Source organism: Anticarsia gemmatalis, chromosome 17 (assembly GCF_050436995.1).
Source record: "Anticarsia gemmatalis isolate Benzon Research Colony breed Stoneville strain chromosome 17, ilAntGemm2 primary, whole genome shotgun sequence".
Taxonomy (NCBI): Eukaryota; Metazoa; Arthropoda; class Insecta; order Lepidoptera; family Erebidae; genus Anticarsia; species Anticarsia gemmatalis.
In genome coordinates, this window is record NC_134761.1 from 3,324,655 (window position 1) to 3,338,332 (window position 13,678).

The 13,678-nt window shown below is 35.1% G+C and overlaps 1 protein-coding gene across 6 annotated transcripts; it reads left to right on the plus strand.

Annotated features, from left to right (window-relative positions):
- The first annotated feature begins 128 nt into the window (after window positions 1–128).
- puml (pummelig) lies at window positions 129–13,286 on the plus strand. Of its 6 annotated transcripts, none has more exons than XM_076124948.1 (9): window positions 148–326; window positions 467–586; window positions 1,829–1,876; window positions 3,751–3,827; window positions 8,087–8,293; window positions 9,576–9,750; window positions 10,543–10,815; window positions 11,362–11,548; window positions 12,605–13,286. In XM_076124948.1, exons 2-9 carry the CDS (start codon window positions 501–503, stop codon window positions 12,797–12,799), a joined length of 1,248 nt encoding a protein of 415 aa, XP_075981063.1. In that variant the 5' UTR covers window positions 148–326; window positions 467–500; the 3' UTR covers window positions 12,800–13,286. The 6 variants fall into 6 exon arrangements, with proteins under 6 accessions (XP_075981066.1, XP_075981068.1, XP_075981063.1 ...); XM_076124952.1 differs by lacking the exon at window positions 467–586 and adding an exon at window positions 1,253–1,291; XM_076124951.1 differs by lacking the exon at window positions 467–586 and having other exon boundaries at window positions 129–326.
- The last annotated feature ends 392 nt before the right edge of the window (window positions 13,287–13,678 follow it).

Below are 13,678 nucleotides of genomic sequence, written 5' to 3' on the forward strand. Positions count from 1 at the left end.
ATTAGATTATAAATCAAGTATAGTTTCATACGGACTGATTTCATAAAATAAATTATTGATAACGTTCCAAGTTTTGTTTAAAGAAAGGTTCTGAACGTCGCTAACAAATGTCATTGTGACAACCAGTGACTGTCAAATTCATGCGCCAGTCAATTAATTTTTGGCATTTTGTTTTACGCATTTTGAAGAATAACATGGTTATTACGTTTATTGTGTGAACTGATAACAGTTTAAAATTATTTAAACGCGGACGTGATATGTGTTAATTGGATTAGCATCAGTGACCAAATGGGTAGTGAATTAAATCTTGAGACAACTGAATCCAGGTATTTAGAAAAAATATTTTTGTTACTACCTTTTGAAAAATGTGTATCATTATTGCGCAATTGTTCCATAATTATTATCATTCAGTATGAAGTTAGTTTAATTTTATTTGATGTTATTATTTAGTTACTAATCATTTTAGGTTTTCATCTGTCTACACTTGATGTCTCACTGTTATGCCAAGATTTCACATTCCGTGTTGTTATATTTGGACTCAGTATCTTATGCCGCTAATTTATCATGTCATTATTGGCTTCTTGAGGTAATTTTCGTAACATTTTATTTTATCATTCACTACCTGCACATTTTCATTGCTTTAACATACTTAGTAGCACCATATTTTAATATATTTATTTATTTTATTCTTCATATTACATTTTATTTCGTAATTCATTTTGTAGTGGTGCTGATGTGTGTAGTGGTGGTGATGGTTTCAATTGAAAATCTATTTGTTGATAATTTTACTTCTTGATATTTTTATTAAAACACTCATTAATACTTAAATGAGCTGTTTTTTTAATATTAGGTGGAATCTAATCAACTACCTATGAGATTGAAGCCTTAATCATTCATATTTGCATGTAAATCAATAGCTTTACTTCTTTAATAATACTACAACAATTTTATAACTATTACTGGTAATATCAGTTTATTAACATCTTATCTAAATCTTTCTAGAATATATTTTTACAAAGGCATGTCTTATTTTTGTTAATTGAAATGTTTGAAAACATCTTATTATCTAATTACTTAAAGAGTAAGCATGACTTTGTATTTTAAGTATGAATAATATGATGTACAAAAAATGGGTAATGAGATCATTAGGTCATAAAATAGATTATTTATATTACAATCTTGAATTTTGATATATCAATTGTTTTTTTATTGTGTGTTAGTAAATATCAATACATGATTGATATTTTTTCAGATAAATAGTTATCACTACAACCTCAATGGTGTTCGACAAGCAAGTTACACTAGCTTTTTAATTTGTGTCATTTTCTGTGTTTTATCTGTGGTGCTTGTGTTCTTTGTTTGAACTGCATGTTTTCAGCCAGTTGTTAATAGGCAATACTCTATGATACTAGAGAAATACTTAAATAGTCTGTTATCTTTGATACAACAATATGCTCTTTATTGATGATACAAAGAGACTTGTTTGTTATTTGTGTTAGATGTGTGCATCTGTTGTTGAAATATTGATGTACTCCATTACCCTGTTTAAATTAGAATCCTGTAGTTATTACCCCTCCAAGTAGTCAATGTTACAAGTTAGAGAATTTCTTAGCAGAATCGCTTAAGAAAATTGACAACTGAGTTTCTATAGAAGAAACTAGAATAAAAGGTTTTCTTAGAAAAACTACAGTGTTGTGTATATTATATTAGATTGTAAAATGTCTCTGCAATGATGACAAAGCATGTGTTTTTTTAACATTTTTGTGTGTCACTTAATTGTGTATGATTTAAATTAAAAAGTCTATGGTTTTTTCTTTTTAAATTTCAGTACAGTTAGCAGGACATGGATTGGAACTGTAATATCAATAATATGGAAGTAAGATATCATTCCAGTTGATGTCAACATTTTAATTTAAAAGCTTATTTTTTCTTGTTTATTACAAGCTTTTTTTAACATTAATTTATTCTCTTGAATATAACAAATGAGAACTGAAAGAAAAAAGTCTATTCCTTAAACTGGTAGGAACCTGGTTTTATACAGGTATAACTTAGGAACAAGATTTCAGTAATTTATGAGAAGAGACGAATTGTATCAGGACGCGACACAGTACGTTTTACGCCAAAATTGTGCCAAAAAAAAACGGAAATATTTTGCCTTAGAATATATTTTACACACGTCATGACAAACGCGATATACAATAAAAACGCTAAACATAATAATAAAATGCAAATTGCCTCTTCACCCACAGACTGTCTACGATCAAATTGCCCCGAAAACAGGTTTTAATAACAAAAAAGTAATCAGCTCTATTACATAGCGTTTTCAAACTTAGTACCTAACATGATTCATAGTCACACTTCCACTATTTTCAAGACGTGGCCTTGGACTCTACCACTCTGACCTTCCGGACGATCGACCAACAAAGGCAATTGTAACAATAATGACGAATTTTTGATTCATTATATTGTAATTACGCTAGTTCATGTAGGACGTTATATTTATCGAAGATGGCGCACTGACTAATCGTAACATTACTTGTATAGATTTGAAAATTAATACCTATTCAAAATATTTACTGAAAAAAGAGTCATTTTACCCAAAATCTGAGTTTATCTTGACATCCAAAATCATCAAAATGTTTTTCAAATCAAATAATTTATAAAATTTTTACCCAATACAATAATATACACCTGATATAAACCTATTTATTCCATCTCTACTATTTTTTTTTACCCAATACTAAGTATGTGAATGTACTAATTCTACGCTTTAGGCATATTTCTTTACCTTAAAGAGAGCCGCAGGGACCGGAAGCTGGTCACCAAAAAAGTCGTTTATTTATAAATACGCAGAAGAAGAACATTAAGTCTACGTAAAAACAATTGTTTTGCCTAATTCTAAAATTACCTCCGTAACTAATGCAATGCCTTGTCTACAACCTAACTAAATAGATTATACTAACAAATTAACATTGTTTTTATTTGCATTAGATTAATTTTATTCTTGTCTTTATGTTTGAAGTGTGAACGTTTGTTGTATAACTGTTTACTGAGCCATCGATGTACTCGTTAACATAATACATTATTTATTTAAGTATTTATTTGTAAATATTGTTCAAGTAAATAGAAGATACGTAAGACTTTTTAACTTGATAGTCATTGACCAGTAAAACAGCTGCAAGATACCAAAAAGTGTGACCCCGTTTAAAAGCAGATCCTGATCTAAGAGAACTGCAAAGGTCCTAACATTTTATTTATTCGTTTACGTAAATATGTTGAGCTTGCCTATCTGAAGACCATAAGAAGGTCAGTCTATCTCCTTTGATGTGTAAGGATATACTACTATAGCTTTTAGGAGTCCCCGTGCCAACCAATTAAATCGCCTTAACACTAAGTAAATTCAAGCAGAACAGAGACTGCTTTATCACCTAAATATCACTAATAGGTTAAATCCTTACGTTTCATCATTATTCAAAACAACAAACCATCCAAAAGCTAAATTTCCCGTCACCTCTATCAAAATAAATAATACTTCCACTGTCGTGTCAATAGATATTTCTAGATTGACAAATTCCTCCTCACGTACGTATCTTTTCGTAATATCTGATATAATAATGTTCTTTATTATGAAAATGTATTGTAATTCATGCATTCGTTATCAAAGTACATCGGTGACTCAGTTCATAATATTGTGTATATTTCTTTAAAATGTTCGTGTGTGTAACTTTATTTTATGTTTTTTTTTTCTAGTTGGACCGGTGGTTGGTTCAGCTGGACACGCCAGTCAGATGTGATGCTACGTAATGTTGAGAAGACCATATTATCATGTAAGGAGGTTTCATTATTTCTTTATGTTATTTTTTAAGATAGATGACCTGACTTCTTACGTGTATGAGATCGGTTCACGTGCTACCAAGTATAGCTATTTCTTCCATGCATGAGCCTCTAGCAATTATTATTACTGTCAACACGCAACTTTTCAATTTAAAAAAAAGCAGACGAAACTATCCGACGCGGGAATAAGACTTCAGAACTATGTAATCAGCTGTATCATACATTAACTATCGCCCGTATTTATAAGCACACTTTCAAGAACATAAAGTTTAATTTCCAAACTTGTTTCACTGAAAAATTGTAGGAGGCGCCTATATTATACAACGGATACAATAAGTTAGCCTCTCGCCTGAATACCTGCATTGCCGTGGAACATAAATAAAGTGTATTACCTTGTACTGCCGGCGCGCATTTTTATTTTGTTTAAGCACTGAAAACAGGCCTTGATTAGTAGCTACCTGATAAAACAGTGTTAAAATTTGTTGAACGATTGGCTGCAAGTATAGTTAAAAATATAATAAACACACTGATTGTTTCTGCAAAAAAGCCTTAACATGATTGTCGGTGCGATCACAATAATCCGTTTCTTCAGCCTAAATAAAATACTGGATCGATTTCTTCCGACTAACAAAGATTTCCTGCCAAGCGTTGTAACTTTTTGTAATCTTTTGCGTTGTTTTAGTAGTTCGGGTGTATTTTAATACACGGGAATTAAAACCCTGGTCCATGGCCGAATCGGCAAGCAAACCAAAGTAATAATTTAAATGTATGAATGATCGCGTTAATTCTCATGTAATATTAGCTTCGTGCGATTAGGTACCGTCTGAACTCTATAGCAGTTACTATTATCATGTACATCAAGCAGTGATTACCCTATCCTTTATAGCGTCAATAGCGTGTGCTCGTTCATTGCTTAAATGTAGGGCTACCACGTCTGCCAGGCATACTTATAAAGCCAAACTTTACAGTACAAGTTTTAGACAAACCACTCCTGCATTTGTAATAGCTTGACGTTTCGCTGCTTTGATTTGAAGGTTTTGATCTTTTAACATTTCTGGAGTCAAAATACTACTGTTTACTTTCCAAACCCTAGCCACGAGGTCCTTTCTTCACTCATGACAAATATGGTGTCAAGGTTGGGCTAAAAAATTCAATTGGCCGTCAAAGAAGTAATCCAACTATGGAACGTCGGGCCTCAGACTAAGGATCATGTTCGTCGTCAGAAAGAGATAGCACAGAAAAGAAAATAAGTACATATGCTAGTAAATCGTATGAAATGGACAGCACTTTTTCTTACGATTTAATTTTCATTCCTTTGACCTGAAAGTCAGGTCCCAGCCCTACTGAGACATATGACTAACCCGTCTAGTAGTTGATAGTGAGAGGTCTATGAGGGGTATCTCAATTAAAGATAATTGCACAGATCCTGCTCCATTGCCGCTTGTTCACCGTGAACTTGGCGTTATTACAGTACACATTACGCAATGACACGCAACCCTTGAATTTACAGTTTAGTTACGTCATTATGAAGTTGAAATAATTTTAGTACAGCAGTAAAAGAGTTTAGTAGACGTTATATGAGCAGCTGTAAGATTTATTTATTAGCATATGTTTGTACTTTTATTTTACGCTTTGCTTCGTGTGGATGTATTGTATGCCTATAAAAAGGAAAATATACCTACATAATGCTAGGTATAAAACTCTACGATTTTAAACGCTAAAATATCGTGATTGTAGTTGTAGTAAAACAGTGTAACAAAGGCGTAGGATGCATGTTTTGAAAAGCGGTAGATACCATTGTAATATATGAAAAAAAACGGATATTTAATTTTTTTTGTTAGGCTCATTTATATGGATCGATTCTCTCCGACTGTACCTCTAGCACTATAAGAATAGGTACATATTAATATGCTAACTAACCAATAAAAGAAAATGGACAGCTGGTTTTTATCACAAAGCCTGTGAAAATTAGCAAATAAAACCCAAGTGCACAGTCCAAACACTTATCAATATAATTATTTTCCGGGATGTAACGTGATAATAACAATGCACTAGTCCTTTGATAAAGTTTCAAGAGTACGGCATTCTCGTTATCTGCACCGATAAAGCGTAGTACGGAGTACGGTGCGGCGAGTCTAATGACCTTTCCCCCACTTTCGCGACGCAATTTTGTTTTTCTTTTCTAGAAGTTACGAAAATGGTCTGCAAGATAACCTTTTTGGTTAGTCATTGTCTTTTTGAAATTTGGTTTTGTAGAAACTACTTATAAATGTAATTTGTTAGACGATGATTTTTGTGTGCTAGTAACTAGTTAAAAAAACCTTTGACCCGATGTGCTATCACATAATCATCACAACATCAAACTTTTATATTGTATCTTAGAAATCTACATTATCACAATAGTAAATAATAATAATTGTAATAGGTACGTGCGATTTAAATTGCCTACTAAAAAGTTTGCACTCATAACTATGAGTTTGCTGGCTGACATGTAATTCAGCATTAGATCCATTTAATAAGAGGAAAATAAAAAAAAAAGAATATTTAATGGCATCTGGACCAATTTTTTGAGCAAAATCAACCAGTAGGTTCTTAGCAGTTTTTATTTGAGTAGATCTAAAAAGTATGGATTAGATAAGAACTTATTTCAAAAACTTATTCTGACGGGAATTTGGTTGTCATGCGGAACTCATTTAGAAATAATTACAATTTATATCCACGATCGTAAACTACTTATAGATAGATAAAGCCTTTATCGTAGATATAAAAATAAATATTAATGAGCCTATAATTTCGTATTCCATGCAAATGAAAAGCAAAACCTGCATTCGCACCCTGTAGATATATTTTCGTTGTCTATACTCTTGGTCATTTTGCAATTCCACTCATTGAGTCTCCTTAATCTTCGTAAGTATCTAGGAATTATGTATCAAGTTCCTTATAATTTGTTAATGCAAATGATAAGATTCGTATTATCTGCTTAACCAGCTGTGACCTTCCTACTTTTGCCGATTTTGTTATCGCTAAGATTATAATACCACATTGCCTTGGAGTTTGATGAACCAGTGACCCGCTATGATGTCCGGGTAAGGAAAAAGATTCCGACCTACATTCTTGTAGAGGCGGACGCGTTTCTCCCTTTTATTGGGAGTAGGCTAGATACTTAACTTTTATATCTAAGGCGCCTTTTTAGTGCATCGTTAGTTTTCTGTCACTTTGTTATAGAATCAATCAATATAATTGATTTTTGAACGAAAAAATGAATGGCAGTCTATAATCTGATAATTTAAAATTCGAACTCTAAAGTAATGATAGGTACCACAGTTCTTACTCAAAAGGTCCTTGACCTCTGAGATTTAACCCGCGAATAAAAGCGCGCCAAATTGCATACATTTGAAGAAATCGGGACGAGCTAAATTAATTATAACATGATTAATTTTTTGCTTTTCCTTTCGTATCAATTTTTACGATATTTTGCTGTAATTACATTAAAATAAGTAAGTAAAAGGACTTCCACATGCTTCGTTTTACATTAAAACAGGAAGGTTTTTAGTGAACGATATCGATTCAACGGCGGCTCGCTATCTATTAAGGATTCCGTTACGTGTCTGCAGATAGTGACTGCGGGACTCGTTCAACTGCGCTAAATATGCGTAAAAGGATAGGAATTTTAATGATAAGTCTAATACAGGCGAGTTTTAAGCTGAAATTGTAGACAAAAAGCTTTAATTATGTACAAAAATAATTTTATACACGTGGTGCAAAATGTTTCAATGGTATTGTAAAATATTCGTATTTTCAAACTGCCAATATTTTTTTGCTTAAAAATAGCAGAATAAAAAATCTAGTTCAAATGTTTTGAGACAATAATAATATGAATACAATACACATTATTTGATAAATGCTAGAACCTAGGTATGTTAATGTTGTATGCGCTAAATTCATCAGCATACAATAGCTGGGGCCAACACAGTAGCGATGACGAGTGACGACACAAAGAAAAACTTAGCTGATTCCAAATTAAGTGTAATAAAAATATTACGACCTATGTATATACTTCTCTAATAATCTAGCTAGCTATCAGCTATTTTTATTTTTGTTGAACCACTTAGCTACGATTGCAGTTTAAAAAAAAATCCTTTACTTCCATTGGTGACTGCACCTAACATGCATAAAACTGTCTCGAAACCAATTCTATCTTAGCCTCAGAGGTCTAACTAGTGGCAAAACCTAACAAAATCTATTTCTTCAGGTTTAAAAACAGCGTACAAGCGTTTCTACGTGGACATCGGCAGCGTGGTGGGGCAAAGCGACAAGATATGGACGGTGTCGCTGAACGACGAGTCGGAGAAGACCCCGCTCGTGTTGCTGCACGGAATGGGCGCAGGGCTCGCGCTGTGGTGCCCCAACCTTGACGCCTTTGCAGCCACCAGGCCGGTTTATGCCATTGATTTGTTAGGTAAATATGTTTCTCTGTTATTATTTTAAAGACCATCATGATGAACAATGAAAACGTCGTGATGCAACCTTGCATGCCTGAGAGTTCTTTACCTTGCATACCTTCAAGAACTGTTCGTTCTTGAAGGTATGCAAAGTTGGCCAGTGTGGTGGACTCGAGGCCTAACCCCTCCCTCATTCCGGGAGGAGACTTTACCAAGCAGTTAATGGGTTAAATTTAATCAGTATTTGTTTAAAGAGGATATCAGCGACGAGATTGTAGCTTGTATTATCTTAGTGCTAAATTTGTCACGACTAGGGCTTTTAATTGGAATTATTTGGTAATAAAACAAGACGTAATTACTAGAAATTAACTGCTCTAAAATAATCTCAAACACTTAGTTTTAATTATTGAGCTGCTGCGTTATACATTTTTTATGTGCGAAATATGGATCATTTTGTAAGAAAGCAATGTTTATTTTACGCGATGTATGATTAAAAAGCTAAATTTTTTAACTTTTTTCAACGGTCTTGATATCAGTTTCAACTGCCCAATTTCATCTGAATACCTTAAAACAACATACCATTGTCCGCATCTACAACTAAATCAATATACAACATTTCCGTATTGGAGGGCGTGGTCCAGTGACGCTTGCACGTAGTCGCCGTACAGTCTACGAGCTAGACTGGCTCTGTCGTTGGAGGCGCGCCAACCGAGCCCCTAGCGCCTACAGCCTACTTACATCACGTTATCAGACCTTAGTCGTTATACATGTTATCGTACTTCGTATTTCGCACTTAACCCCGTTCTACAAAGTTTAAGTTTTATGGATATTGAATATTGCATGTGCTTTTTAGTGAAATATATTTTGGGGCTGGATTACTTTTCTTTGAACTAAAGTCTTTCTTGTAAATATGTATTTTTTGCTGGTTTTGATTTTTTATAGATCTATGTCATCAAACTTTGCAATTTCTATTATAACGACTGTAGTATTATTTGTTCTAAAATAGCTTCTGCCCGCGACTTCGTCCGCGTAGAAGTCGAAAATATTTGTGTGTAAATTTTTCCTAATCCGTTCACCCGTTATAGCGTGATTTATTAACATCTATCCATATCTTCGATTGCAGAATATGCGGCATAGCAAATCATTACAGTATATCTAAATGTTATCCGATTTCGGACTATTTGTGACAAAAAATAGTAAATTTTAAATACCTATTTTGATCCCCTTTCGCCCCTGGAACCTAATAGGATATTCTGATTTCAAGTCTTACAAGTTATTCATTTGTAACCTATTACCCAGGTTTTGGGCGTAGTTCCCGCCCGAAGTTCGCGACAGACGCGGCGAAGGCAGAGGCTCAATGGGTGGAGTCAGTGGAGGAGTGGCGGCGCGAGGTGAACCTGCCGCGGTTCATACTGCTCGGACACAGTCTCGGCGGGTACATCGCCACTGCGTACGCGCTCAAGTACCCTGATAGGTAAGAATCATTTAATAACTGGGTTGAAAACGGATCTCTCTACTGCCGAGAGAAGGCTTGTCTTGCACAGGTGCGATTTATTAAACGTATTTTTTTGTTTGCCTTTTGTTTAATTTTGAATGTAAACTTTTGTGATCTTAATTAAAAAACAGAATTCCAAAAAGTTGTTTTAGGTTTACTTTGCGATATTCTTATTTTCTTTTAGTATAAGTACATGATTCACTAGCTGACCCGCGCAACTTCGCTAGCGTCACATAAGAGAATCATAATTTTCCCCGTTTTTCTAACATTTTTCACTTGTTTTCTGCTCCTATTGGTCGTAGCGTGATGATATATAGCCTTCCTCGATAAATGGGCTGTCTAACACTGAAAGATTTTTTAAAATCGGACCAGTAGTTCCTGAGATTAGCGCGTTCAAATAAACAAACAAACAAACTCTTCAGCTTTATAATATTAGTATAGACTAGCTGACCCGCGCATCTTCGCTTGCGTCACATAAGAGAGAATGGGTCATAATTATCCCCGTTTTTGGAACATTTTTACTGGTACTCTGCTCCTATTGGTCGACGCGATAAATGGGCTACCTAACACTGAAAGAATTTTTCAAATCGGACCAGTAGTTCCTGAGATTAGCGCGTTCAAACAAACAAACTCTTTAGCTTTATAATATAAGTATAGATAAGGCAACGTAGTCAAACCTGACTGCAAAGACTTACCTTATTCAACTTTCCATAACAAAATTCTAAGCATTCAATTCTAAGCCTACCTTCTAAATTTACCATTCTCTTTCAGAGTCCGTCACCTAATCCTAGCAGATCCTTGGGGCTTCCCGGAGCGACCAACGAACGCGTACGAGAAAGCCCAGCTGCCGCTGTGGGTCCGCGCCGTGGCCACCGCCGTGCAGCCGCTCAACCCGCTGTGGGCCGTCCGCGCCGCGGGACCCGCCGGCAAGTGGCTCGTCAGCAAGACCCGCCCCGATATCTCCAGGAAGTACTTGAACTATGTGCCTGATGCTGAGAAGGTTATACCGGAGTATATCTACCAGTGTAACTCTCAGACGCCTAGGTGAGGATTATTAGTTGTATTTCGAAGAGAATATTGGTTGTTTCTTTCTTTCTCTAATAGCTAAAACACGTGTTTTAGTGCTAGTAACATTATAATTATTTGCTTTAGTAGTTAACGCTTTTTGGTACCTCTTCTTCTTCTTGTCGTATGGTTAGTGGTCAACCTAGTGTCAAAGTTGTTCAAGCCGCCTTTGACGCCTTTGACGTGGCTTTTTGGTACCTCGTAAGTGTAATAGTGAATCGAAACTAAACTAAACAATTGTAACATTCTCACAATATAACAGCATGATGTTATTATTATAAATCACGCCGGGGTCACTATGGATGACCACATATGCGTATGGATCAGAGAACGTAAAAAAAAAATGCATAATAACATTTTATTTCTCGACGTTTTGGCCAAACAGACTTTGGTCGCCAGTTAATTATCTTTTCATATTAGTAATTAGGTGACTTTTAAAAACTTTATTAAAGTTATAGTAAAACTTACCATTAATGTTCAACAGATTAACAGTAGTTCAATATATTTATTTCTACTTGTTCACAGTGGCGAAAGTGCCTTCCACACTCTGATGACGGGTTTCGGTTGGGCGAAGAACCCGATGGTGCGGCGCATCGACCAGCTGGACCCGGCGCTGCCCATCACCGTGCTGTACGGCTCCCGGTCCTGGGTCGACAACAGCACCGGACAAGTGCTCACCGAACATAGGGCTTCGAATAACACTTTTGTACAGGTAAAAACATTTATGCATAATGTTTTCAACTAACTGACCCGCGCAACTTCGCTTGCGTCGCATAAGATAGAATGGGTCAAAATTTTCCCGTAGTCGTAGCGTGATGATATATAGCCTATAGCCTTCCTCGATAAATGTGATATCTACCTGAAAGAATTTTTTAAATCGGACTAGTAGTTCCTGAGATTAGCGCGTTCAAACAAACTAACAAACTCTTCAGCTCTATAATATTAGTATAGATAAGTGTTGATTGTTACTTTATGGCCACTACCCGCATAATATTGTAATTTTTCTTTTAGCAAATGGATTGAGAATAATATTGTTATCTATACTAATATTATAAAGCTAAAGAGTTTGTTTGATTGATTGTTTGTTTGAACGCGCTAATCTCGGGAACTACTGGTCCGATTTGAAAAATTCTTTCAGTGTTAGATAGCCCATTTATCGAGGAAGGCTATAGGCTATTATTATATCATCACGCTACGACCAATAGGAGCAGAGTACCAGTGAAAAATGTTACAAAAACGGGGGAAATTATGATTCTCTTATGTGACGCAAGCGAAGTTGCGCGGGTCAGCTAGTTCATTTATAAGAATCGGCTCTAAGATGACTGCTTAATGGGTCTTGAGATGAGATGCTTAATGAGAATGGTTAATTAAATGATTTCTTCCTCGAATTACATTACTACCAAAATCGACCTGGACCGTATTTTTCGTAATGCTTATCGTGGTCATCAAATAGTAAAAACGATCACCCATATGGATTGATAACCATTTAAACTAAGCTACTCACGCTGATTGCACAAACTATGAGAGATGAGTAACACTCGTCTGTCATAGATTTAAACTGAGTCGACTAATGATGACAAATTAAATTGTTGTTTTGTTCGTCTTTTCGCGACTATGTGATGTAACATGATTGTAGAACCAGCACAAATAATATATATTCAACTTTTCATAACATCCAACTAATCATTGGTCACAATGATTAGCAATTATTTATCACAATAATAGTTTTGATGATGTAATTTACCTAAAATTTGCGTTATATTTTCAGGTTATAAACGGTGCCGGCCATCACGTATACCTAGACAAGCCAGAACAATTTAACAAATTCGTGCTCGAAGCGTGTTCCCGCGCCGACGAGAGCCCTGAACGTAAGCCTGCCGCCATCGCCGCCGCGCCCACACCGGCCGAGGGCGAGGCAGAGGCGAACGAAGCCACCAACACCGCGCAAAACACTACCTCTTGATAATCGCCTAACTCACTCACATTGTTACGCACATTCGGTTCAAAGCTATGAGGATCAGTCCCATTGTTCTGTTGGTGAATTAGTCGATTCCGTATAATCGACTAATCATGATCTCACGGTGAACGTGTTGGATTTCTGCTTGCGCATGAAGTGAAGTATTATTATTGAAGAATCTTATCGACCTTTCTAAAACTACTTAATGCTTTCGAACCTTTTTAGGTTCTGTTTCGTTGACTCATTAGGTCCTTCTCTCTCTCTCTCTCTCACACGTTTGCTTTATTCCATTGCGAACGGACACAAGTCATCCGATGACGAATCTAAATGATTTTATTTTTGTGTGTTGTATTGGTTACGGGTAAAGAGAATGATTTTGTTGTACTACGACTTGTGAAAGTTGTTTGAATAGAACGTCTTATTATGTTTTTAAGTACTATATTTTATTTCTAATAGTTTTGTTAACGACCAATAATATACAAATTACAGAATATTAGAGGTAATTTTATTTTTCATTTTTTGTAACGAATACCTTTTGTGTTAGTTATTTTTGGGCTTCTCCATTACGTAATTCACATTTCACTGTTCTGATTGTTTCGGCGTCGCCTCTTATGAATGAAATTCTTGTAGACTAGCCAAGCTACGGAGTACCTGCTTTGAACAGATAGGGAACACAAACTGACAAACTGTATCCAGATTTTATCACTGTTAAGACTAACGTAACTACTTCATAACACAAACTGAACTGCAAATAATGAACTAAATAATTTCACGGGTTAAATTAAATTGATTTATTTATTTTCTATTTAAACATCTTATGAAATTGTTATATAATCTGTGAAATTATTTAGTTTTAATCACAAAATGATTTTGTTTGTCTATTCT

Bases quoted from the DNA above. Each gene is read 5' to 3' on its own strand.
- puml (XM_076124948.1), top strand. From the start codon at position 501: ATGCCAAGATTTCACATTCCGTGTTGTTATATTTGGACTCAGTATCTT. The intron at 587-1,828 runs GTAATTTTCGTA...TTTAAATTTCAG, and splicing joins GTCATTATTGGCTTCTTGAG to TACAGTTAGCAGGACATGGA. The intron at 10,816-11,361 runs GTGAGGATTATT...ACTTGTTCACAG, and splicing joins TGTAACTCTCAGACGCCTAG to TGGCGAAAGTGCCTTCCACA.